General features: G+C 41.7%; 1 protein-coding gene across 3 annotated transcripts in view; it reads left to right on the plus strand.

Annotated features, from left to right (window-relative positions):
- SMYD3 (SET and MYND domain containing 3) overlaps positions 1-27,928 on the plus strand; it is a 756,573-nt gene that overhangs the window by 590,745 nt on the left and 137,900 nt on the right. For all 3 annotated transcript variants that reach the window (XM_069545497.1, XM_069545498.1, XM_069545499.1), the window contains 3 exons: positions 3,756-3,823; positions 5,348-5,450; positions 14,855-14,965. In XM_069545497.1, the coding sequence (XP_069401598.1) occupies positions 3,756-3,823; positions 5,348-5,450; positions 14,855-14,965 (282 nt within the window). The remainder of the gene's footprint in view (positions 1-3,755; positions 3,824-5,347; positions 5,451-14,854; positions 14,966-27,928) is intronic.

The following is a 27,928-nucleotide window of genomic DNA, read 5'->3' on the forward strand; positions in this document are numbered from 1 at the left end:
TTAAGAATTTGTTAAATAAAAGTTTAAAACAGTCCTGCTTATTGTGGAGTGGGACAGAATGAGAGATGGTGGCAGACGGATAATAGTGAAAATAGGACAGGGAGGGAAGAAAATAAAGAATAAAAAGAAAAGATGGAAGAGAAGTGAAAGGAAAAGAGAGGGACCATCACTTATCTATTCACTGGTTCGTTCGTTTTCCAAATGCATATTTTGTGCTGAGTGTATTGGACCTCTGGCGTTTTAAGCAGAGAATTAAACAAGTCCTTAATGCTCCTCTGATATATACTACCGCCTTCCCCTTCACTGAACTGAAAGAAAAGAGGATGAGACAAAAGTGAGCTGGAATAAAGAGAAAGAAAGGACAAAGAAATATGAGCAGAAAATATGAAAGTTGGATGCCTAAGGACAAGAGAGATGGAAGGTTAACTTCTGCTTATTCTTTTTCGTGGTACAGAATTACATCCATATCCCCTTCTTCACACCCACAGGATGCTTTTGATTTGTTTCTGGCATCTTCTCATGCCCGATTTGGATAATGCCTCTCTGGGCATGCTGAGGTCTACACCCAAGCAACCATCTATTGGAAAAAAATGTTTTTTAGTGTCTTCCACGTGCCAGGCACTGTGCTAGGGAGGGAGATACAGTGGTGAATGAAACTCGATCACTGCCCTCTGAGTATTTCATGATCTAGTTGTGCCAAGTAAATGGATAAATGATTCAGTATGATAAATGCTGCTAAAGAGATAAGCAAAAGTCAGCTAAGTCTTGGGATCAGTAAGAATTTCCTGAAGTAAGAGAGAGCCAAGTTGATATTTCCCCTTGTTAGCTTGTCCTTTTTAAAAATTCCATCAGAATGCCTCTTTTGGAAAAAAAAACCTTTCAGTTTCTTTATAGTTGAGAGAAAAATTTTTATTTTGGTTTGATTCAAAACTTAGTAAATTACATTTGTTTGACCTGGCTTTTCATTGGTGAATTGTTTTAGGTAAAGTCCTGATTACACATTTAAAATAGATGTTCTAACGTATATTTCCCCCTAAAAGATTCATACCCATTTAAAAATATTTATGAAGTTTCAAAAACAAAGTACAGGATCTTTTGTCCTGTATTGTTAACATCCATTTTATGCATAAATATGTATAGGCAGTACACTGTTGCAGCTTAATATGAAACAGATGCCCTTACAGCAATTTAATGCGTGTGTGTCTAAAGTATGTATATGTACACCAATTTATTTCCTGACTTAAAACTGCAGTGTTATCAGAATTGTAGAGGAAAAATGCCAAATCATGATAGGTTGCACTAGATTTCATCTAAGAGCTCTTTGGAACAGTGAAAGAGACTAAAAGGACTGAATGCTTTTTCATACTTTATGTTCCTTCACGTAAAGCTGATTTAGAGACATTCCTATCGCTGCTTTTTCCTTTGCAGAAACTTTATAACAACAAACCAGATCCCTCTGTAGCCACTGGTTCATCTCAAGTCTGTAGTGGCCTTTTCTGTCTTCTTCTTGATGGGTTTTGTTCTGTTTTGTCCTGAGTGTCAATGTCCAGCCCTAGCTGTTCCCTGAACCCCAATTGCTCATTCTTAGTCTTGGCTTGATGTCTAATAGGTCACTTCAAGTTTAGCATCGCTGAAACAAAGCCACTGGACTTCCTCCCAACTCCAGTAACCAACCCTGGCTCCTTTCACAGTCTTCTTCACAGATACGGCAGTGGCAATCTTGTTCAGGCCCCATACTCAAACATTATCCTTGGCTCTTTTCATCTCCATAAGCAATCCATTGGCAGTACCACCTGCTTCTCCCAGTTTCTACAGCTACCAACCTCCATGCCACCATCATCTCTTGCCTGGGCTATTGGCTTGGTCTCCTAACTATTTCCCCTACTTCCAGTTGTGAGTTTCTATAGCCATTCACTACAGAACAGCCAGGGTGATTCTTTCAAAACAGAAATCAGATCCAATCAATCCTTGGTCAGAATAAACACAGTGGCTTTCTGTCTCATTTACAGTAAAATCCAGGCATGGCTATAAGTCCCTATATGATCTAGCTACCTCTCTGATCTCATATCTCACCTCTCTTCTTCTTACCTACTCTGCTTTGGCCATATCAGCCTTCTTGCTGTTTTTTTTTTGTACCTGAGATAGGAGCATTCCCACCTCAGGGCCTTTGCACTTGCTGTGACATGAACCGTCATCACCCAGATACACACATGTTCATTTGCAGAGTTCAGATTTCTGGAAGGAACTTAATTGTTCCTAAGAACTTAATTGTCCTAAAGAACCTTCCTGAACACCTTTTTCTGCCCTTTTACTTTATTTCTTTCTTAGCATTTATCCACATGTGTCATTTTTCTATCAAATATTTATCTCTTCCCTGCTAGTACTTAAGCTCCATTAAGGCAGGAATTCTTTTTCTTTCTTGTTCTATCCCTAATACCTACCTGAGGGAGGATTTATGGCCAGGCTCTAGATTTTCTAAGTCCATTGCTCTTTCCGTGGTTCTACATGCCCTTCTGTAGGTTTTCAGTTCCCCAAGTGCAGTGATTATATCTTTTATTTCTTTTGCCCCATCGCCTCATAGGATATAGGACCATGCTGTACACTCAGTGTGGGGTTCCATGTGCCAAGTCAGTGCTGTACATAGCCTGATTGAATTACTTCCTGTGCTCGTATGGTTGGTCATCAGCTTGGATCGCAGACTTACTCAGGATGTACTTCACCCTTTGTAGGAATAAAAGACAAGTTGCTGTTACTCCCCAGATACACAGTGACATTCAGAAACTGTAGGCAGTTTGTTTGCGTGAAAAATCTAACATGGTGAGACTCTGGTTCTCAGTAAATAGATTATTTGCATTCTGAATTTTGAATACTTGATGGAAAGGATTAGATTGTGCTGGTTTAAGCCTGAGGATTTTGTTGTGGTGGTGGTTGTTTTTGATGTTGTTGATATTTCTGCATTTAACCACCCAAAGTTCTTTTTTAATGTATACAAATTATATATATATATATATAATATACATATGTCTGTCTGTGTGTATATTTAAAGAACAGGATCACACACTGCATAGTTGTTCAGTCACTAAGTTGTGTCCAGCTCCTTGTGACCCCATGGGCTGCAGCACACCAGGCTTCCCTGTCTTTCACTATCTCCCAGAGTTTCCTCAAACTTATGTCCAATGAATTGGTGATGCCATCCAACCATCTCATCCTCTGTCAACCCATTCTCCTCCTGCCTTCATTCTTTCCCAGCATCAGGGTCTTTTTCAGTGAGTCAGCTCTTCAAATCAGGTGGCCAAAGTATTGGAGCTTCAGCATCAGTCCTTCCAATGACTATTCAGGTTGATTTCCTTTAGGATTGACTGGCTTGATCTCCTTGCAGTCCAAGGGCCTCTCAAGAGTCTTCTCCAGCACCACGATTCAAAAGCATCAATTCTTCAGCACTCAGCCTTCTTTATACACTACATACTATTTAGATTTTCATGCATCATATCATGACCTTTTTATTGTGTCACCATGATATTGACAGAAAAATATTGTTTTTAAAGATTATCCATATGTCATCAGTTCTCAAACTTAAGGAAAATATGTCCCAGACCTGTTCTTTTACAAATGGAAGAGTATCCATGTTTGGCTTGAGTCTTTCCAAAGCAGCTACTAAAAGGCTCTTGCATTTTATTTCGACAATTTGTGTTCTTTTGCCTATGAGGTTTCTTAGGTGACAGGTAATTCTGACTGTTCCCCTCTTGTTTTTACAGGTGATCTGCAACTCTTTCACCATCTGTAATGCGGAGATGCAGGAAGTTGGTGTTGGCCTGTATCCTAGGTAGGGTGGATGCTATTTCATTTACTGGAAGAAGCCTCTTTAATTCCCACCCAGCTCTCCAACCTTTTAAAAGTAGTTAGAAAGGCTATTACATGCAGCTGGTTTGAGAGCTAAGCTTGAAACTTAATGATAAATTACAAGAAAAATGAAAAATGTGAAGTTTAAAGAAAACAGTGTTATAACCCCACATTATATTCTATGCTATTAATGGAGAGGCAGACCTCAGACCTGAATTCTTGTTGGGAATTGTGTTGAGGGCTACCCTGTGGTCCAGTGGTTAAGGCTGTGTGCTTCCAGCAGAGAGGGTGTGGGTTTGATCACTGGTCAGGGAACTAGGATCCCACATGCTATAGGGCATGACCCAAAAGAAAAAAAAAAACCACCCCAACATTAAGAAAAAGTTAGGGGTTGTGAGTGCTAGTAAACCACCCTGCCCTGATCTTATTCCTAGCCTTCTGGGCTGATCAGATGATTATTATACCAGACATGCTGTAATGCACCAGTTGGGTCCATTTTGTCTTTTGACTCAGCCTCCTCTGAACCCCAGTGCTCCACGAGGTGGAACCCTCTTAGGCTCTGGTCTCCCAAAGAGCTCTCTCCAGCTCTCACCCAGGTGATCTGTATTGCTCAGCTGCTAGATTCTCCTTTGACGAGCACTCTTGAGTTTCATTTTGTTTTCAGACTATTAGTGTCCAAATACAAAGAGGGTCTTTTCTTATAATTAACTGTGAATCTGAGAAGTCAGCTTCTTATTTCTCATGTGTTATAAACCACAGGTCTATGGTGTGGAGCAATAAATGACTCTTGTAAGATTATTGTGATGATGAAATTTGATCAACATGATCGTGTGCTAAGAAGGTGCTTTCTACATAGTGAATACCCACTTAGAGTTATTTCTAATTATTATCAAATGTGGTGGCAGCTTAAATACATTCCCTTCCCCAAAAGTAAAAGGTATTCCTCCAAGGTAATGAAATGACTTGGCCACGGCCTGGAATGCATGAGGGTTTTGGTAGTGAGATAATCTCAACATTCTGTTGAAGAGGAAGTACTTCTAATTATTCTGCGACACGGTTGCATGTGTTCTAGTGAAGCTGACAGTTCCACCGAAGGAGTTCAGCAAATGTGATCCTGAGTGGGAAGCTCAGGGGTATTTTGGCTGCTTCCTACTTACCTCAGAAGTAAATAAGGTATCCCTTTTCCTCAGAAATTTTTCCTTTGCAAGGCAGTTTGTTTTCCCCCATCTTCATGTTGGGTCGCCTTAGTAGCTGGTACCTAGTGAGCCACCTCCCCATCCTCTAAAGTTTATTAACAAACTTCCCTAATGAGCTTTCACCCAGGGAGCCTTTCACTTCATGGGAAGTAGGTTAGTGCCCCCAGAGGACTCAATCCCTGGTACACTGTCAACCCTACCCGTCCCTCCGCCCCTAAATTAAAGTGTCTTTTGCCATTATAGTTGTTAAATATAGATGTTTGATTCTGTCTACTGAGCCACAGTATTCTCCTTTTTTTTCTCTTCTCCAGTATGTCTTTGCTCAATCACAGCTGTGACCCCAACTGTTCAATTGTGTTCAACGGGCCCCACCTCTTGCTGCGTGCAGTCCGAGACGTTGAGGCGGGAGAGGAGGTAAGGAACCCATGTTTCCCACTGGCTGGCCTCTTTTTCCATTAAAACCAGTTGTGCCTGAAGGGCAGCTTTTCATTGTCTTTCTGCTGAAGAAAAAAAAAAAATATATATATATATATATATATATATATATATAAAACCTCTACCCACATATATGTGTTAATATACGATATTTTGTTTTCTCTTTCTGACTTACTTCAGTCTGTATGACATTCTCTTGGTCCATCCATGTCTCTATAAATGACCCCATTTCATTCCTTTACATGGCTGAATAATATTCATTGTATGTAAATATCAAATCCCTTTTTTCCATTCATCCATTGATGCACTGCGGTGACCTGAATGAGAAGACAGTCCAAAAGGAATCAGCTGTACATACGTATACCTACAACTGATTAATTTTGCTGTACGGAAGAATTTACCACAACATTGTAAGCAACTATGTGCCGTGCTGTGCTTAGTTGCTCAGTCATGTCTGACTCTTTGCAACCCCATGGCCTGTAGCCCACCAGGCTCCTCTGTGGGGATTCTCCAGGCAAGAATACTGGAGTAGGTTGCCATGCCCTCCTCCAGAGGATCCTTCCAACCCAGGGATTGAACCTAGGTCTCCCACATTGCAGGCAGATTCTTTACTATTTGAACCACCGGGGAAGCCACTATACTCCAATAAAAAATTAACTAAAAAAGAATACCTCTGCCCAGAGACTAATTTAACCATCATTACTTCCAGATATAGGTGGGCTAAATTTTTTTTTTATCATCATTTTCCTGGATGATGAAAAGTTCCTACCATATGTGTGTGGGAGAGACGTGTATGTGTGTGTGATAGTGTGTGTGTTTTGTGCATATGACAGTCCATCGGCCTCTTGCATCTCTGCAAGTGGTCATCCTTCTGTAGTCAGAGAGGTCAGCCCAAGCTTGTGAGAGATCTCAAGGGTTTACTTACTCCCAAGGCCGTTAATTACATTTCAAGGATGATTCATTTTTACCTTTGTGTTAAGAAAGCAAACAGGTTTATATTCTTTCAGGTTGCCATTGGGCCTTTACAAACCTATCAGCATCAGCTTCTCAGAGTAACTGTCCAATCAAAGATGTGAAGGGAATAGAGGACAGGAAGTATGACCTCCAGCACTGAACTGGGCTTGACCTTTCCAGTTCTGCAGGCTGCCCAGCCAGCCTCTTTTGATGAGGACCCTTCTCAGAAGTCCAAAGACTCATAAGACAGCTGTGGATGGGCTACTCCAGCACTGTTGAACCCAAGCCTGACAGAGTTTACACAGTGCCTACTCTGAATTCTGGGTTATAGATATTTATGCTTTTTAGAACCCAGTTTCCCTCTACCTTCCAATTTGCTAAAGTGGATATTTACTGCAAGGAAAACAGACTATCATAAGCTTTTATTGCATTTATGCAGCACTCAGCCAATAAAACCTAAACTCAGAGGTACCATATTTTATGTAGACAGGGATTTGGCTTTGATAAGACTGCCTCCAAACTGAGTTGCAACTGAATAAGCTGTCTCTTATCAGCCACTTAATTGAATTTCCAGTGTTTAGGATTGGTGTAGTAGGTACATGGGGATATCTGTCAACAATCTGTGGAATTTAGATTTTTTTTCCTTAGACCATATGTGACTTCAAGCCAGGGAAGAAGGGGACTGCTGTCCATTTTCAACAACATTAGTTTGGGAGCTGAGCAATGGCTGCCCTTTGATAATGTTGTTGTTGTTTTATTAAATTAAAAAAAACATAGGTAACTTGACAAGCAAACAGGAGAACTATGAGAAACAATTGGACTTCTCAGAAACAACAAATTTCTTCATATCTTGTTTTCTAGGCTTGGCTGCCAATTATTCTCCTTGGTTAGTTTTCATTTAGTTGAAAAACACCATCTTTTAGTGCTTATTTCATTTCCTTTACTTTCCATCTCTGAAGCAACAAGCAAATCTTTCTTCTTGCCTCACACAAAGTAGTTTTCTGCTCGGCATCTGCCCTGTAGACTCAGATATTTCCCCCTACAGTCCCTATCAAAACAGCTTCTCAACAGAGAGAATTGTCCCCATAAGTACTTTTTATACCAGTTTGTTCAGAAAATAAATGTTTTCCTACCATTAGACAGTTTCTCTGTTCACTGGCTCTGTCTTCCCAGCATTTCTACCTTCTTAATGTTATTTACCCCTCAAATATCATCTCTTCTGTAAAACGTTTCCTGATTTCTCAAATTATGAGATTCTTTTCTCTGAGACCTCTCTTAGAGTGGTTATTAATATTTCTTTGGCATTTATCCTGGCTCTTTTAGTGACTTCATTCGGCAACGAGCTTCATGAGCACGGGCAGTTGTGTCTTGCTGTGTCTCCTTAGGTCTTCCCAGGTGGCTCAGTGGTAAAGAATTCCCCTACCAATGCAGGGTTTGAGACATGGGTTTAATCTGTGGGTTGGGAAGATCCGCTAGAGTAGAAAATGGCAACCCACTCTGGTATTCTTGTCTGGAGAATCCCATGGACAGAGTACCCGGTAGGCTACAGTCCATAGTGTCAAAGAGTCGGACATGACTGAGCGACTGAGCAGGCATGCTCACACACATGCATGTGACTCCTTTAGTATCCACTGGATCATAGAAAAAGCAAGAGAGTCCCAGAGAAACATCTGCTTCTGCTTTATTGACCACACCAAAGTGTTTGTGTGGATCACAACAAACTGTGGAAAATTCTTCAAGAGATGGGAATACCAGACCACCTGATCTGCCTCCTGAGAAATCTGTATGCAGGTCAGTTAGAACAGTTAGAACAGTTAGAACCGGACATGGAACAATGGACTGGTTCCAAATTGGGAAAGGAGTATGTCAAGGCTGTATATTGTCACCCTACTTATTTAATTTATATGCAGAATATATCATGGAAAATGCTGGATTGGATGAAGCACAAGCTGGAATCAAGACTGCCAGGAGAAATATCAATAACCCCAGATATGCAGATGATACCACCCTTATGACAGAAAGTGAAGAGGAACTGAGGAGCCCCTTGATGAAAGTGAAAGAGGCAAGTGAAAAAGTTGGCTTAAAATTCAACATTCAAAAAACAAAGATCATGGCATCTGGTCCCATCACTTTGTGGCAATTAGATGGGGAAACAATGGAAACAGTGACAGCCTTTTTCCTTGGTTCCAAAATCACTGCAGATGGTGACTGCAGCCATGAAAGTAAAAGACACTTGCTCTGTGGAAGAAGAGCTGTGACCAACCTAGACAGCATATTCAAAAGCAGAGACATTACTTTGCCAACAAAGGTCCATCTAGTCAAAGCTATGGTTTTTCCAGTAGTCATGTATGGATGTGAGAGCTGGACCATAAAGAAAGCTGAATGCTGAAGAATTGATGCCTTTGAACTTTGGTGCTGGAGAAGACTCTGGAGAGTCCCTTAGACTGCAAGGAGATCAAACCAGTCAATCCTAAAGGAAACTGACCCTGACTTGGAAGGACTGATGCTGAAGCTGAAGCTCCAATGCTTTGGCCACCTGATGGGAAGAACTGACTCATTGAAAAAGACTCTGATACTGGGAAAGATTGAAGGCAGGAGGAGAAGGGGACGACAGAGGATGAGATGGCCGGATGGCATCACCGACTTGATGAACATGGGTTTGAACAAGCTCCAGGAGTTAATGATGGACAGGAAAGCCTGGTGTGCTACAGTCCATGAGGTCGCAAAGAGTCAGACACAACTGAGTGACTGAACTGACTGAACTGAGAATTAGCAGAATTTGAAAACTGGCTACAAGGTTGTGGCAAAGACCAGAGACATGATTAGCATGTAAGTTTGATTTTAAAGAGAGGAAGGATTTTTCCTTTTCTTTTAAAAAGATTTTATTTATTTATTTTTATTGAAGTATAATTGCTTTACAGACAAGGAAATGGCAACCCACTCTAGTATTCTTGCCTGTGAAATCCCATGGACAGAGGAGCCTGGTGGGCTACAGTCCATGGGGTCACAAAGAGTCGAACATGACTGAGCACACACACACACACAATTGCTTTACAGTTTTGTGTTAGTTTCTGCTGTACAACAACGTGAATCAGCCATATGTATATATGTGTGTGTGTTTGTGTGTATGTATCTACACCCTTGCTCTTAACTGCCCCCATCCCACCCTCTAGGTCATCGCAGAGCACCGAGCTGAGCTTCCTGTGTTATACAGCAGCTTCCCACGAGCTGTTTTATACATGGTGGTGTGTATATGTCAATCCTACTCCAAGAGAGGAAGGATTTTTCAAAGTCTATTTTCAATTCAGAGCCAGTATTAGAAAAATTTATAATTGTGACAGTATAATTTGAGAAATGAAAACAGAGTCTAATTTTAATTTGATCTTATTATCCACTCAGAAATACATAATGAGAAGATGGGCTTCATGTAAAAGGGATTCATTTTGCCTTGAAATTTTCAAGCAAGCAACAAATTAAATATCCAGCAAATATCTTTCAGGATATTACTCTAATGTTGGGAATGATATACTGCATTTTCCATAAGAGCTGCACTAAAATGGCAAAGCTACGGTCAGTAGCATTAATATTTTAATGTGATCCTGTTCTTTGCCATTAAAACATCCACTGCTCAATGGCAAAGTTTCAGATATATTTTCCCACTAAATGAGCCCTATACTGAGTGAGCAGAATCTCCATTAAAACTGGTGAGTCAGTGAGTCTTTGATAAAGGTTTTTAGCTCTGGTTGATAGAATGATTTAGCTGTCATCACTAGTTAGTATTTTGGATTTTTTTTCCAAAAAAATTATGGATAAAAATGTTTTCACTGTTGAAACCTTCAGTTTTGATAGTGTATTTTGCAAACTTCACTGGTGTGAAAGAGGCCCAAGGAGAAGTGTGGGGCATTCTTCATTGGAGGAGTCCTGTTTGAGCCATGCCTGAAGGAGGAGAGAGTTCTGAACAGACTGAGAATGGGTGAAAGGGCATTCATTGGCCGGTGAAGGTCAACACCATACACATTGCATGGTATACACTGTTTCAACATAGTTATGTTGGATATATGTAATTATGGAAGATGGTAGTGGGCAGGGTAAAGAATCCGCCTGCAATGCAGAAGACCCAGGTTCTAAACCTGGGTTGGGAAGATCCCCTGGAGAAGGAAATGGCAACCCACTCCAGTATTCTTGCCTAGAAAATCCCATGGACAGAGGAGCCTGGGGGGCCTACAGTCCATGGGATTGCAGGAGTCAGACGTGACTGAGCAACTAAACTGCCAAAGGGTATGGGGGGGATTTTGAGGTTATAAAGGCAGACAGAAAATCAGCTTGGGAAGCCTTGTGTACCCTCATCCTCTATTCAAGGAGGAACCATCAGAACTTTGTGTAGTAGACAAATGACGTGATCAAATGTGAACTTTAGGAAGATCTCCCTTAAAGCAATTTAGAAGATGTACTATAGGCTAAAGCCAGCAGGGAGGCCAGCTGGAAGATCATTACACAGTCTAGGTAATGGTTCCAGGCAGTTACAGGATACTGAGGGAGGCCGTAGGAGTCTCTCTATTGGGGTTAAGTGAAATAACTGGCCTCCTGCTGCCCATTCTCTGGCTGGCATGATCACTCATGAGTTTTGGCCCTTGTAATAAACTCAGGTTTGTCAAGCATATTTCTCTGGTGAGACAGGCCCTAGTTTTGTTGGTTTCACCCTGGGCACGTTGGAATCACCCAATAACTACTACTGGTTAATCCTGATATTTGGGGCTGATGACTAAGAGCCATTGGGCTGGATGGAGAACTAGAGTTGTAGGGACTTTTCCGATAACCTGCCTGCCAGTGCACAGGACATGGGTTCAGTCCCTCATCTGGAAAGATCCTACATGCCACAGGCAACTAAGCCCATGTGCCGCAACCACTGAGGCTACTCACTCTGGTGCCAGCACGACACAGCTAGAGGGTCCGTGTGCTGCAATGGAAGACCCCACATGATGCAGTTCTACTCCCCAGCCTCTTCCCCACCCAGCACCCCAGCAGAGGCATGAGCCGTGCTACTGTAAAAAGAGTGTCAGCCTGAATCAATAGACGTGGGTGCAATTCCCAAATGGATCTAGGCTGGTTTTCACTGGTGAGTGCCCAGCACATCGTAGATATTCAGTAACATCAGTGTGCATTCCTTAAGGACAGGCACTCTTGTTTTCTGCTTGTGGAGCAGCATGTTATAGCCGCCTCACATGGGAAGGGTTTATAGAGGGCCAGCCAGCTGAGGCTGTGGCTTCTGTCACCCTGGTGATGGCCAGGATGAACTTGACGTTCTTCCCCACTGACAGCTTTAACAAGGCCTCCCGAAGCCATGTTTTCTGTCGGGGTATGGCCTCCCCTGCCCTACCATGCTGTCAGACAGGAAAGATCAGGCTTTGTAGACAGGAGATGCTTTCTTTTAAGTCTCAGAAAGCCACATGGCATGTTCCACTCTCGGGAGTGTTTGTCATCTCCCTCAGTGGATAATCCTGCCTCCTCCTTCTTTGCTATCCACTTCTTCCCCCACCACACAGGTGCTGCTGCTGCTAAGTCACTTCAGTCGTGTCCGACTTTGTGTGACCCCATAGACGGCAGCCCATCAGGCTCCCCTCTCCCTCAGATTCTCCAGGCAAGAACATTGGAATGGGTTGCCATTTCCTTCTCCAATGCATGAAAGTGAAAAGTGAAAGGGCAACCCCCCTTAATTACTTCTACACATAAAAGCAAATAAAGAAATAATTTATGCAGTGTGTCACTAGCTGATCTGGTACAGAAAAAGGAAAACTAGAAGAGGATGAGGACACTAGGAGTCCTTGGGTGAGGGGGGAGTCAAGCTGTTATTTTAAATAAGGTTGTAAGGGGACTTCTTTCATGGTCCAGTGGCTGAGACTCTGAGCTCCCAGTGCAAGCGGGCCCTGGGTCAGGGAACTCTATCCCACATGCCACAACTAAAGATCCTGCGTGCTGCAACTGAAGACCTGGAGCAGCCAGATAAATGGGGTAGTAAGGTTAGACGTCAGTGAGAAAGTCAGTTTTAATGGAAACTCGAAGGAGCTGAGGGAGGTCACCATAGTAGATCTGGGGGAAGGGCAGAGGAAGCTCCCATGTGCAGGCCTTGAAGCAGGTGTGTGTGTGAAACCCCAGTGGGGCTGCGCTGCCTGAAACAGCCAGGAGGGGAGAGGAGATGGGAACAGACCTTTATGAAGCCACTGCTGCCCTCACTACCTGGGATGAAGGACCAGTTTCTTTATTATTTTTTTCCTTAATCCATGGTCAGCTGATAGTTTTATAAGATTTAATGAAAACGAATTACTAGAAAAGTGAACTTAAAATAAGAGCCTAATATTTTTTTATTAGAGCCACATAAAATTTCTCTTACCAGACTGATGTAAAAATTTCTAAATGTTTCCTTTGCATTTCTGTACTCACTTCAACATAGACCTATAATCCACGCTGTAGAACCACACTTTGAGTCGTGTTATGAGAATCCCTTGTAAGGACTTGGCTTTTGCTCCAAGCTAAAGGAGGACCCGTTGGAACATTTAGAAGAGAGGAAAGATCTGATCCAACTGACCTTTTAAGTGAATCACTCTGGTTTAGAGGATGGAGTGCAGGCAGCTCAGGGGAGAAGCAGGGATGCCTGGTGAGACTTGCATATTACAGGCAAGAGATGATGATGGCTCAGACAAGGATGGAATAAGAGGAAAAGGTAGAACATGAGTGGTTCTGGATGTATTTCTATGGATGAGCCCACAGAGTTTCCTAGTGGATTCAGTGGGAAAAGTGAAAGCAAGGGAAATCAGGGGCGACCTCAAGGTCTCCACTTGGATAACACAAAAGATGAATTAATGTCAACTGAGACTAGGAATGTTCCAGCTGTGAGGGAAAGGTTGTGGAAATCTGGAGTTCCGTTTTGTATGTTTTGAATTATACTTTCAGTAGATAGGAGATCTAAGAAATGTTTAAACATCTTGATGTTACATAAAGACCTGCATCTTGAAATGAAAACCTAGGGCTAGAGAGAAACCTGGAAAGTCCCTCAAGTGTGCCCTCTCACCTGTGGTCTTTCACTATTCAGTGCAAGGCATGTTGTTGTTCAGTTGCTAAGTCATGTCCAACTCTTTGCAACCCCATGCACAATGGCACGCCAGGCTTCCCTGTCCTTCGCTGTCTCCTGGAGTTTGCTCAAATTCATGTCCATTGAGTCGGTGATGCTATCTAACCATTTCCTCCTCTGCTGCCCTCTTCTCCTTTTGCCTTCCGTCTTTCCCAGCATCAGGGTCTTTTCCAGTGAGTCAACTCTTTACATCAGGTGGCCAAAGTGTTGGAGCTTCAACTTCAGCATCAGTCCTTCCAATGAATATTCAGGGTTGATTTCCTTTAGCATTGACTGGTTTGATCTCCTTGCTGTTCAGGGGACTCTCAAGAGTCTTCTCCAGCACCACAATTCGAAAGCATCAGTTCTTGGCACTCAGCCTTCTTTATGGTCCAACTCACATCTGTACATAACTACTGGAAAAACCCTAGCTTTCACTGTATGAAAGTAATGTCTTTGTTTTTTAATGCACTATCTGGGTTTGTCATAGCTTTCCTTTCAAGGAGCAAGTGTCTCTTAATTTCATGGCTGCAGTCACTGTCCTCGGCGATTTTGAAGCCCAAGAAAATAAAATCCGTCACTGGTTGCACTTTCCCCTCTTCTATCTGCCATGAAGTGATGAAACCAGATGCCATAATCTTAGCATTTTGAATGTTGATGAGGGTGAAAGAGGAGAGTGAAAAATCTATCTTAAAACTCAAGGCAGGGCATAGTTATTATAATTAAAAGGGTTCAAGGAAGTCAAGTTAGATACCTTCATCAGTGATCGCATCCTGACATTAAATTCTCCCTATCTGGAAAGTGTTCCATCTTTTTAAATCCTCACAAGTGAAAGAACTGTCTCCTCATTTACAACAGTCCAAATCTGGTTGAGCCTAAGTTCCATGAAACAGCTATAGAATTGAGTAGGATTTAAGAGCGATCTGGCTACATAATCTGCTATCCATTTGATTGCCAGGATTAATATGGCTTCTCTGATTGCCAGTGATTACAGAAAGTATCACCAAAACTTACTAATACCAAACATATAACAGCTCTTGATATTTTCTGTTTAGTGAATAAAATGTGCAAAAGTACATAGAGTTGATGAGCCCAGTTCTTTAAAATATTAAATGCATGATATACCTAACAAAGACTGGAAGGTAATGCCTTAAAAAATTTTACATGTGATCATTTGAGTGGAGAGACTGTAAGAAGCATCTCCTCACCCTTTCTGGTATGTAACTAAAACACGTTTTACTTTAACAACTTGAAGTAATAGCCGTTTGTTAAAGAAGGTGGGCACAGCAGCCATGTGACGCCTCCCTCTGTCTGGCCTCCGCAGCTCACCATCTGCTACCTGGATATGCTGATGACCAGCGAGGAGCGCAGGAAGCAGCTGAGGGACCAGTACTGCTTTGACTGTGACTGTTTCCGATGTCAAACCCAGGACAAGGTATGTGGTATGCAACCAGCTTGAAACACCACCCAGGCAATATCCCCATGATTTTGCAGAGAACTCTGCTTTTATTTCCCATTAACCCAAAAGTAAATGACTCTCAGTGCATACTAGGAAACAAAGGTAAATAAAATAACTCATTGTGCTATGTATATTTTATTTCCTGGAACTCTTACCAACCACCAGGCAACAAGCAGTTTAATCTCAGGTAACAATCTATGGAGTCTAGAAGGAATATGGGTATAAAACATGTAATTGAAAAGATGTTGGAGGCCAGAGTGCTATTAGAGCCTATAGCAAGAAGGCTAATTAAGATATGAGTGGTAACAGTTATTGCTCAGTAGTAAATACACCAAGTTTTATCTAGTTTTTATTTCTTTAAAGTTCCTCCTGTAACCCTTTCTGCTGCAATACTTTATCAGATGGAGATTCCTTATCCAGCAACTTTTACTTTCTGAGAAATGAAGAGTCAAAATAAATGCCGTAAAGATAATAAATAAACTTTTCTCATATTACTCATATATTTTCCTGACACCGAACCTATTTACTGTTAGTTTGCACACAGTCACATTGTCTAATGAACTCTTACTTTTGTCGAGTGTTTTATATTTGTTGGAATTCTTTTGTAATCATTATCTCATTTGAATTTAAGACTCATAAATTAGGAAACAGAACTCGGAAAGGTTCAGAGCTGTGCCTGTGGGATAGGATGAAGGGAAAGTGGTAGCGCCAAGTCTCAAACACCAATCTTTGGATAAACCTAGTGCTCCTTCCACTGTGTGACAACTACCTGTGGCTTCTGGTGCCCACATCAGGGGAGAAAGGTAGCTGCTGTCACTCCATGAGAAGAGAGCATAAGCTCATTCTAAAGGTGCAGAAGTCAATGATCATGATTGGTTTTTCATTAAAAATAGCTTATAGAGAGAAAGGTTCAAGAAGCAGGGGGCATATGTATACCTATGGTTGATTCATGTTGTTGTATGGAAGAAACCAATACAGTATCATAAAACAGTTATCCTCCAATTAAAAAAACAGTTAATGGTAAGTTTTGCTAAATAGGATGTATCTTCTGAATGAAACACCATCTTGAATTAATGAAAACACTCTGATTAATTTGATCAGTCTGATACTTTAATTTGCCATAACCATGCCCATCATATAGTAAAAAAAAAAAAGTATTAGTTTAAAAAAAAGCATAGATTATAGAAATAAATGAATGGAATGGGAAAAGTTGGATTCATTGCTGATAGCTCCCCAAGCTTCAGTCTAATTTAGTGTTTATGGTTTGCCATTCACAAGCATTCCAGAAATCAGAGATCCCCTGGAATTCCTCCTCAGAGTTTAACCTGGAATGGCTGGGAGCAAGCTAGCATCCCATCAGCATCCTTGGTTGGAGATGGGAAGGCTGTTGCACTTAGTGCCTCTTACCTGCCAGTTTGGAGAAGGGCATGGCAACCCATTCCAGTATTCTTGCCTGAAAATGCTATGGACTGAGGATCCTGGTGGGCTAGTCCATGGCATCTCAAGGAGTCGGACATGACTTAATGACTGTGTATGCAAGCCCACATGCCATCTATATGGCAGACCCTCTGTTGTTTTTTTGAGTGATTATTTGATTAAAACTCAGGTCATGTTCACTTTTGGCTTATTGTTATAGTTGAAATATGGGCTGAAATAATAGGAAAGAGTTTAGCTACAAATAACAGATAACCCAAAGAAAATGGGCTTTAGTAAGTGTAATATGTTTTTCTCAATAATTCTAGAGAAGCAGCCCAACATGAGAGCAGCTACTGGTAGGTCTCATCACAGACCCAGAATCCTTCTGTCTTCCTCCTTAGACAGCCCTAGCATAAGCTTTTGTCTTCATGGCCCCAGGATGATTGCTGCCCTCAAGCCCCAGTCATTGCATCCAAGCTCTATACAGGAAAAACAAGGGGCGATAAAAGGCAAAGAAAAAAGGGAAACTCTCCTGGGGATTTCCACCTGCATCTTATGGGTCAGAGCTGTGTCATATACTCCTGCAGCTGTAAAAGAGGTGAGGAAACAGAATTTTGGCTTTTCAGCCTTTATACTAGAAAAAAGATAAGGGAGAAGTTGTGAATAGCTTTTTGGTAGCTGATCTGTAGTGTCTATCGTATCCATTAAGACCATTTTCTTTACTCCTTTGAGTTCAAAGTTTGAGATAATATTAGGATTGTCCAGAAAAAGAGAATGAGCAGGGTGTATATGTGTGTTTGTGTGTACACATGCATGCACACATGTAAAGAGACAGAGGTTGATTGATTGATTATCAGGATTTGCCTCATGTGATTGTGGGGACTGACAGGTCCCAAGACCTGCAGTCGGCAGACAGGGGACCCAGGGTTGCTGATGGCATAAGTTATGGTCTGAAAGTTGGTAGGCTCAGTGATGCAAGAAAGCCAGTATTTCAGTTTGAGTCCAAAGGGAGGAAGAAATTGAAATCCTGACTACCTAGAAGGTGGTCAGGGAGAAGGAGTTTGCTCTTACTAGTGGTGGAGTCAGCCTTTCTGTGCTATTCAAGGCGTCAACTGATTGAGTGTGGCCCACCCACACCGGGGAGAACAATCGGCTTTAATAAGCCAATTTATCCACGTGTTAATCTCATCCAAAAACACTTTCATGGGCACGCCCAGAATAATGTCTGACTAAATGTCTGGGCACCCTATGACCCAGTCAAGTTGACATATAACTTTAACCATTATAAATATTGTGTTAGAGGTAGGCCAAACTGTATCATCAAAAAAGTACTGGAGGGCAGGAAGCGTGGCAGCATCTGGCTTTGGGAAGGCTGTTGGTGCACAGAAGCTCAAAGGCACCTGGCGCACAGCCGCCCCACCACCATCATGACACCCAAGGGGAAGGTCAGCTGCACCAAAGGGGTGGTGAATGGGGAGCCCAAGAGATGGGCAAGGTTGTCAGCTAAGCCTGTTCCTGAAAACGTGGACATTAAGCCACAGAGGGAGCAGGAAAGGAAACTCTTCAGACCAAAAAGTGCACACAAAAGGGAAAATGGGAGCAGAGGGAAAACCGGCCAAAATGCCTAAGCTTTTGGGGAAACTGAAGATTTCCCTGTAGAAAATGGAGAAACTAAAAATGGAGCAAGTCTAGCCTCTGATGAAACAGGAGAGAAAAAAGCTGTCTGATTAATATCATCTGCTATGTCATATCAGTGGCCCCTGTCTCCCTTCTGGCATGACCCAGAGGAATATTTTTATCTAATATTTTGTAAATACAAGACTTTTAGAACCTCTGGAGACATTTTTAAGAAGAGAATTCTACTTCCTTCCCTTTTTAAGTATAAAGGGTTAAAAAAAATTTTTTTTTTTCTGGGGCATAAGTTTCTGCTATACAATAAGGTGAATCAGCTATGTGTATACATATATCCCCCACTCGGGAGCCTCCCTCCCACCCCTCCCCCATCCCACCCCTCTGTCACACCCCTCTAGGTGATCACAGAGGACCAAGCAGAGCTCTCTGTGCTATACACCAGCTTCCCACTGCTGCTGCTGCTAAGTCGCGTCAGTCGTGTCCAACTCTGGGCAACCCCATAGACGTCAGCCCGCCAGGCTCCCCTTCCCTGGGATTCTCCAGGCAAGAACACTGGAGTGGGTTGCTGTTTCCTTCTCCAGTGCATGAAAGTGAAAAGTCAAAGTGAAGTCATTCAGTCATGTGTGACTCTTAGTGACCCCACGGACCACAGCCTTCCAGGCTCCTCCATCCATGGGATTTTCCAGGCAAGAGTGCTGGAGTGGGGTGCCATTGCCTTCTCCGAGCTTCCCACTAGTTATCTATTTAACACGTGATAATGTATATATGTCAGTCCTACTCTCCCAATTTGTCCCTCCCTCCCCTTGCAAGGGCTTTTTAAGAGGTAAAAACATCTTCTGTTTTTTTTTTTTTTTTTTTTTTTTTTTTGGTACAACTAGAAAATAGTGGGATATTGAATAAGGAGCTTTTGATTGTCTTGAATGTCCACTTAACATACCATAGATGGGGATTACTTTTTATATCTTATAATACAAAGCATATTAGATGGCAGTTTGAAGTCAGTATATTTACTGTGTCTTGAACATTTGAACTTCCATTCCTGTGTTGTTTTCAATAGGATCATTTCCTAAAGAAAATCCCTTCTCTTGGTTGTCCCTGTCAGAATTGCATGCTAGCATCTTTGGCCATGGTAGTGCAGTTTCTGTAGTAACTTTGGTAATATACTGTGAAAGAAAGCTGAAAATTTTAATGTATAGTGTATATGATATTGCGTTGTGAATTAGTAAAATTTACAGTGTAGCAACTTAACAATATTTGAAGATATTGGTACTTAATATCCTATTAAGAAAAATTTGCCTTCAAATTTTAAGCTGGAAAGTCACCAGAATAACTGTTTAGGAAAGAATCACAATGACATGATTTTTCAGATTTTAAGAATTGTGTGCAAACTGAGATATCTGTGTACTGATCTTCAAAATAGCCAAGAAGATCTCTATTATAAAAAAAAAAAATGCTTGCCTTCTGTGCTGGATTCCAGTCCATTGTGTATCTATCTTGGGCAAGGCAGTCTTCCTCTCTGATTTTTTAACGTCATCATTTTCACGTTTATACAAGGGAGGAGTGGTATTAAGACTTGATCATCTTAAGGCCCCTTCTGGCTCTATTGCAACTTATTTCTATGAAATGTTTCCTAGTGGAAGTGAGTAGAATATATATTTAGATGAGAATATATACTTGATTTCAATTAGTTCATCAGTTATATTTTCAAGTTTCTATTTGAGAATTTTGTTCTGTTTAGCAATATAAACATTCCTCTGAATTCTCTGTGCTGTTTATTTGATTTGAAAAATATAGAGGTGAATTCAATTTAGTGCATCCCCAAAAGAGCATATATTCAAAATTAGTTCAGTCAAAAATTATATTTATTTCAGTTCCTAGATTTAAAGTTTTCAAGCTTATTTTTCTGCTTTTCTTGGAACCTAGAAAATTCATCTCAACAGGTTTCTGCATCAAGTAATATTTATTATGTGCCTATGTCTGCGTGTTACTGGACTTGCCTGGTGTCGTGTTTCAGGAAGGCAAGAGGCCTTTTAATAGCAGGGGTAATTTGCATTTGTGAAGTTAGCTGTCATTTGTAATCAGCAACAACTTAATTTCTGGAAGAAATAAAACTTACCTTCTAGAGAAGGTTTTGGAATGATTTGGCTTGTGCAGGTCAAAATCCAAGGCAATAGAAACAGAACAGACTAAATGGAGTTGATTGTTTCCATAAGTTTGTGGATAGTACCTAGTATGCTTCCTTGGACGTCACGTGTTTTATTGCAAAAGAAAAAGCTATGTTTACTTTCCATGTCACTTTCTTTCCTAATACCTGTTACATATGATCTTCCTTTTAAAACACAGTGTTGATCTACTCACAGCCCTCTTGCCTCATTCCTAGATTATTGAAATAACCCCTAAATGGTCACCTGACACTCAAATTTCTTTCTCTTTCATCTGTCTTGTACCTGGTTTCAGAGTAAGTTTTCTGAAACAGCACTACTTCCATGCTTTATTCAGAACTTTAAAAAATATTTAGCATTACCTTTAGTCTTGAAGATAAACCTCAAACTCAGCACGGCATTCACTGTCCTCCAGGATCATGTCCCCAAAGTCCAGCCTACCGTGGTTTTTTTTTCTCTTTTCCTTTTCCCTCTCTTCTCTTCTTCAGTTATCTGATCTAACTTGTTTAATCTGATTATAACCTTCCCCCATCCAAAAGATTCTGAAGTGGCTTTCAGGCGCACGTGCGTACATGATACACATGTATGCAGTAATATATAGCTGCATATGCCATACAACAGCGATACACTTTACATTGATTTGTAAAATAAGTGACAAAAAAATCAGATAAAAGCAAGTTAGAACCCCGAATGCATCCCATATGAACCTGTAGAGTGACAAGAAATAAACTACAAATTTGCTCTGAATTTCTCAGCAGCCAAATATCTGTGTACTGATCTTAAATAGCCAAGAAAATCTCAATTATTTAAGAAAAAAAAGTGCTGGATTCCAGTCCATCCTGTATCTATGTTGCACAAGGCATTCAGCCTCTCTTGATTTTTTTCTATCATCTGTAATACAAGGAAGTTGTATTAAAACTAATTTCAAAGTGCACAGTAGCTGGAAGACTGGACACATACATGGTCCTCAGCTGAAGCAGTTTTTTTTCCTGTCTCTGAGGCCCCTGCTACAGGTCCCACTGAGACGGAATGATCAATATCCTTGTCCAGACATCCGCAAAGATTTAAATAGCTGACTTTTATAATATTCTTCAGTGTGGCTGATTGACATAATTTCACATTATAGCCTAATCAAAGAAGCAAGGAAGGTGAAAATTTATGTAATCTAGGTTTTATCTTTCTAGCTTACTTCATTCCAAGAGTAAAACTTATAGAACTATATAGAAGAAAGTGAAGGCTGCATATCCTTCAAGTAATCCTTTTTTATTTCTTATAGTCTTTTAATTTAAAAAAAATTATTAAAAGTTGAAGTACTAGACCTGTAGTGAAAACCTTAGTACACGCTCTCTCCTGCTGCTCCCTAAGTCTTGCCCCCAGAGGTGCCCCATTTCAGCTTCTGGCATTTATTCTGTGTTTCTTAAACTAAAGCGCCCTTAAATCACACCCTGTTTTGCTATTGGGTTGGTTTAATGACTTTTTTATTTGCAGGATTTAAAATTTGCTTTTTATTCCCAATCTTCCAGTTTAGGTTTTATTTCTACTTGTTTCTGTTCTGTAATTTCTTATTCATGTCCAGTACGTGCTTCTCTGTTAGGTATCTATTTGCACATCCTAATCTTAAAGTCTTGGTCGTTCAGTTTATTTTCCTGGAGTGAAATCACATTCGGATTCTTGATTTTTTATTTTCGTTGAGTATCTGCCTTAGCCTTGCATTTCACTATGTGTTTTGGAATTCCATGTGGCAGGCCCATTTTTAGTGGGACGTCTTCTTATTTTGTTCTCTTTTCTCCTTCTCTGCGCATCTGCCCTCTCATAGCTTTCTGCTTGCCTCCCTCAGGCCCCAGCTCAGAACCAGACTTCATGGTGTTTGTAAGTGTGGACCACAGTGATGTTGAGATTGCAGACCTGGTTACTAGGCGATAAGCATCTGGCTCTGTACCCGGAGAGACTCTATGTGTCTTCTAGGCTTTCCACAGCCAACAGTTCCTGTAAATATTTATCCCCAGGAAACATGTCATCATCCTATATTTTCAGCCTCTTTTCATAACCAGGGAAGACTCGCCCTTGCCTTTAAGCCCACCTTTCTTCTGTGAAGCACTTTTCTCTCTCTTAACCATTGGGCCAAACGCGTGTCTGTGACTGCCGGTTTCCAGACCTGAGGCGCTGGCTTCGGTTTTGCTGACTGCTCTGCATTTCTGTTACTGGTCCAGAAAAGATGTTGATCTTGTTTTTGAATTAATAAAGCCATTTTTGTTTCTCTTTTTATAGTTTACTTATCATTACTATCACTTTGGAGTAGAAGTGAGCACCTCCAAGTCTGAACTTACACCATCATGTTGAAAGCCTGCTATTCGCTTCTCATAGCTAAGAATTCAAGTCTTTGGCGGCAGAAGAAAATATGAGGATAAACAATGATCTAATTCTCCTGAGGGCTTCCAAACATGTGTGCACTTTTCCTGGTACCAGCCTGTCTGCGAAGCAGGGATCTGTGTCTTGTATCACTGGGCCTTCTATGGACAGAGAGTTGAGTAGAGTCATTCTGAAAGTGTATCCATTTCAAAAATAGTTTAATAGATGATTCTGTAGGGGAAACACCCTCAGAAACTCCTCATTCCCTGGTGCTACAGTTCTGAGTTCACTTGCTCTTATTTTCTTCTGTGGGGTTTCCCTGATTGTCTGCCATGCAGAAGACACAGGAGACGCAGGTTCAACCCCTGGGCTGGGAAGATGCCCTGGAGGAGGAAAATGGCAACCCACTCTAGTATTCTTGCCTGGAGAATCCCATGGACAGAGGAGCCTGGCGGGCTACAGTCCAAAGGGTCTCAAAGAGTCAGACACAACTGAGCGACTATGGACACACAATTTCTTCTATAGAAATAAAGCAATGTTAGTAACTGTCTTTGGTAATCGTTTCAGTTTCTGTTCAGAGAGTCTCTTTTCTTGAGTCCCTCGGAGGCCCTCCACAACAACCTCTGTGGGTTACAGAGCCCAGCGTCCCTTAGAGTCACGGCTACTGCTGGTGCCAGGCAAGTGCAGCCTTGGTGCCTGAATGTGCTGTGCTGTCCCTGCCCTGTCACTGCCAAACGGGGAAAACTGGGGAGAAGGGGCAGGCTTGACCCAAAGGGAGGAACAAGGATTGTCTGAAGAAGGACTTTAGGGTGTAGACTTAAAGCTGTATTCAAAGGAAATGAAGGTTTTCTACCCAGGAAAAAGTCTTTATGGTAACTTGAGTCTATTCGAAATATGAGCAATTACTGAAAGGTCATTAGAAACCATATACATACATATATATATATATATATATATATATATATATATTTGGGGCCTTCTTCTATTTTGCTAAATTAATTGTAAGCAGAAATGCCTCATGGTCGGAATGATGAGCCCAGTCAGCTCTGAATTGTTTTATATTTCACGTTTTAACAATCTAAGTAGAATGTGTTTCCTGTTTCTAAAGTTTTCATCATAACAGAGTTACATTATCTTCAGAAGATTAGCAAGATTTGGCAGGAAACTGAAGGAAAGAGACAAAGAGTGTGTTGTGCATGTGTGTGTGTGATAAGTTTTTAGGCAGTAAAACCTAACAGTACTATATGTTACCTGTCTTGTATCGCCAAACAACCAGAAGAATGGTTTTTCCAAACGTGGCTGTCATTAATGTTAAAGCAAGGAGAGGGGAGTTTATTGGCTTCCTAATCACCTAACCCCTCATGCAGTGTCACTCTGAGTGCCAGGGCAAGGCTTCTGGGCATGGCACGGTGAGCATAGCGGGCAGTGAAATACGCACTGTAGTTGTGATGTTAGCGCTGGGGTGTGCTGTTTCCAAATCACAGGTCACAGCGCTGGTCACTGACTTCCCCCCAAGACCATATGGCTCCGGTTTATCCAAAAGCCCACCCCAAGGGTAAGAAGAGGGTCTCACCACAATTTTTGGTGACATGAATTCCATCTCACAACCTTTACAGTTATTGCATACAAGCTCTTTCCTCCGGGCTTTTGGTGTAGAAACAGCTCTGGCTTGGGGAACGGATTCAGTGGTGGCAGCTCCTGTGACAAGGAAGTACGTATTCTGTGTCCTGGGCACATTACCTCAGCCAACACATGGCACACGGTGTTCAAGGAGTGCTGCGGAGGGAGGTGGTGGTGGTGGTTTAGTCCCTAAGTCGCGTCTGAGACTTTGCAGCCCCATGGACCCTTGCAGGTTCCTCTGTCCATGGGATCTCCCAGGCAAGAATACTGGAAGGTGTTGCCATTTTCTCCTCCCAGTGGATTTTCCCGACCCTGCATTAGCAGGTGGATTCTCTACTGCTGAGCCGACAGGAAGCCCTAGAGGGAGGCACTCTTCCTCAAAGAATATAATCATCATAATCTTGTCTGCTCAAGCTTGGGGGCTCTTACTGTGTGCCGGGCATGATTATATGCCTCCTCTCACTTAATCTCCATCATCTTATAAGAGGGTGGTTGCTCTTCTTCACGCTTTGCAGATGCAGTAACTTCAGGAGCTACATTCTTAATTGCTCCACTATATTGTCTCTGTAGTTTCATGAATAGTATATACATTTTCCCTCTCTTAGTTTTTAAATATGGGAGTATGATTTGCATCCATTAAAATTCACTCTTTTTACTGCACAGTTCTGAGTTTTGACAAATACATGCCATTTGCCTCACCACAACTACCCTGATAGAGATCAATCCCATCACCGCCCCCCCACCCCGCCACCCAGATTCCCCTATAACTGCTTTAAAGTCAGCCTCCACCTCCACCTCCAGCCCCTGCTAACCCCTGACCTCCTGTCACTATAGCTTAACCTTTTCCAGAATGTCATATAAATTGATCCCACAGCCATTCGATTCTGTCTTCCTTCATTTAGAATGATGCATTTGATACTCAGCCATGTTATTTTTACATGCATGTAAGTTTATAATCTCAGTATTTGGTTTCTTTTTATTGTCAAGTTGTATTCTATTATGTGCCTGTCCCACAGTTCATCTATTCACCAATTGAAGGGTGTTTGGGTTCTTTTCCAATTGTTGGTGGTTATCAATGAAGCCACTTTAAACACTCATATGAAGGAGATCAGTCCTGGTTATTCTTTGGAAGGAATGATGCTAAAGCTGAAGCTCCAGTACTTTGGCCACCTCATGCGAGGAGTTAACTCATTAGAAAAGACTCTGATGCTGGGAGGGACTTGGGGCAGGAGGAGAAGGGGACAACCGAGGATGAGATGGCTGGATGGCATCACCGACTCGATGGACGTGAGTCTGAGTGAACTCCGGGAGTTGGTGATGGACAGGGAGGCCTGGCGTGCTGCGATTCATGGGGTCGCAGAGAGTCGGACACGACTAAGTGACTGAACTAAACTGATATAGGTTTTTGTGTGAATATAAATTTTCATTTCATTTGGGTAAATATCTAGGAGTAGGATTGCTGGGTTGTACAGTAAATATATGCTAAACTATATAAGAAATTGCCAACCTGTTTTTTAAAGTAGCTGTACCAGTTTGAATTTCCCACCATCAATGAATGAAAGTTCCATTTTACTTCACTTCCTTGCCAGCACTTGATTTTATCAGTTTTGTTTTTAATCATTCAAATAGACGTATAGTTAATATCACTTTCTGGCTTTAATTTGCATTTTTTAATGGCTAATGGGGCTTCCCAGGTGGCACTAGTGGTAAAGAACCCACCTAATACAGGCAACATAAGATATGTGGGTTCAATCCCTGGCTTGGGGAAGGGCATGACAACCCACTCCAGTATTCTTGCCTGGAGAAACCCCCATGGACAGACTAATGATTTATTATTTTCATGTGCTTATTTGCCATCTGTATAACTTATTTGGTGATTTACTTGTTCAAATCTTTTGCCCATATTAAAAGTTAGATATTTTCTTCTTCTTGAGTTTTGAGAGTCCTTTATCCTGCATCCAAGTCTTTTATTAGATACATGTTTCAGAAAACTTTTGTCCTTGTCTGTGGCATGTCTTTTCATTCTCTTGAAAGAGTATTTTGAAGGGTGGAGGTTTTTAATTTTACTGTCATTCAGTTTTTATTCTCTTTCTTTAACAAAGCTGTCTTCTGATGGTCTATCTAAGAAATCTTTGCCTAACCCAAGAGAATAAAGATTTTTCTATGTCTTCTATTAGAAATTTTATAGTCTGAGGCTTGATCCATTTTTTAGTTAATTTCTATATGTGGTACAAGGTTTGTTTATTTCTTAATTAATTTTTTTGGCAAATGGATGCCCCATTATTCCAGTAGCATTTGTTGAATCAATATCTTATGTAACAATAGTATATCGTAGGAAGAGTGCAGTGTTAGATACAGGAGTGGTTGAGTTCTAGTCCTGGAATACCTACTTGGAACACTGGTGCCACTAGCCAGAGATCAAATCTGAATGTTGGGGAGCAGGGCAGTTGACTGTACATGCTTTAGAGGCGTGCAGAGTCTCCTGCCTCCTAACCGTTGGATGTTGGCAGGTTTCCCTGTGATAGTCCCTAGTTTTTCCTTTTGTAAGATGAGAATAATCCGTATCTGGCAAAGCTGCTTGGAGGGTTCAATTAGATAATGTGATTCTAGCTCAGGAGGTGGTATTTCCTCAGTGATGGTGGCTATTATTGTTATTGAGTGTAGTCTGAGGAAAGAGTCTAAATGGAAAGTTGTAGGAATTACAGCATCCGCCGTTCCCATCATTTGCTGATCAGATTCCCCGAATTGCTCACCTAATCTTCTTGACAGCTTTTGAGGTCTTCCTGCTCCAATTTTTAGTCATCTTTGCTTGCTTCCTTCCCTTTTTTTGTTCCTAATGCCTTCTGTTTGGCTCCAGTGATCCCTGTGTTGTGGTGATTAGTACTTTTCACTCTTGTATTCACCCTGTGATACCCACCCCCTCAACCCCCGCCTGGGCGCTCCCTCCTGAGAAGGGAGCTGACCTGTGTCCAGACTGAGGCATCTCACGACCCTTCATCACATGTGACCCTGTTCATTCCCACATTTCCTGACGAGGCTCACACTGAAGGGTGTGTGTTTGGGCTGTATATAGGGATGTGAGGTATGTGTGGGGAGGAGAGTAGGGAGGGGGCTGTCTGAATGAGTGGGAAGACAGCAAAGACAGCAGGAGTGACCCCGGCTAGAGTGACCTGGAGGCCATTCCTCCCCTTCCTCCCAGATCCCTGGACAAAGCAGATGTCATCCTGGACTCTTTCCTCAAATTCCCTCCCAGAGGAGATGCTGCTGCTTTTAGGATTTAGCACACAGGAATTCTTCTCCCTTTCTGAGTGTGACTATACTTGGAATCTTTTGCCCACAATGAAACAGAAATCATGGAACTCCATGGGAATGGAGGCCAGACAAGACTTCCCTTGCCACTGATTTCTCACTGCAGTGCAGAGGAGTGTCTCCCATACTCCCTCAGCCCTGAGCCTGAGAATAGGCCTCCTCAGCAGTCACAGCAGCCCAGGGCTCCAGAGTGAGTGAGACCAGCTCGCTCTGCAGGGCAATGGGCAGCAGAGGGTTGTGCCTAAAACCTGCAGCTGGCTTAGCAGTGACAAGAGGAAGGATATCCCTGCAGTCAGGAGTGGGAAGATGGGGTATTCTCATTCCTTCAAATGGCATAATCTGTCATTGTGTGGAAACTAAGAGAATATGATGCCACTCAGAAATAACTTGTATTTATTTAATTTGCAAAGTACATTTTTCCCCTCCATATCTATTTGCTGGGCACAAGAGC

This window comes from Ovis canadensis, chromosome 12 (assembly GCF_042477335.2).
Source record: "Ovis canadensis isolate MfBH-ARS-UI-01 breed Bighorn chromosome 12, ARS-UI_OviCan_v2, whole genome shotgun sequence".
In the NCBI taxonomy this organism is placed as follows: domain Eukaryota; kingdom Metazoa; phylum Chordata; class Mammalia; order Artiodactyla; family Bovidae; genus Ovis; species Ovis canadensis.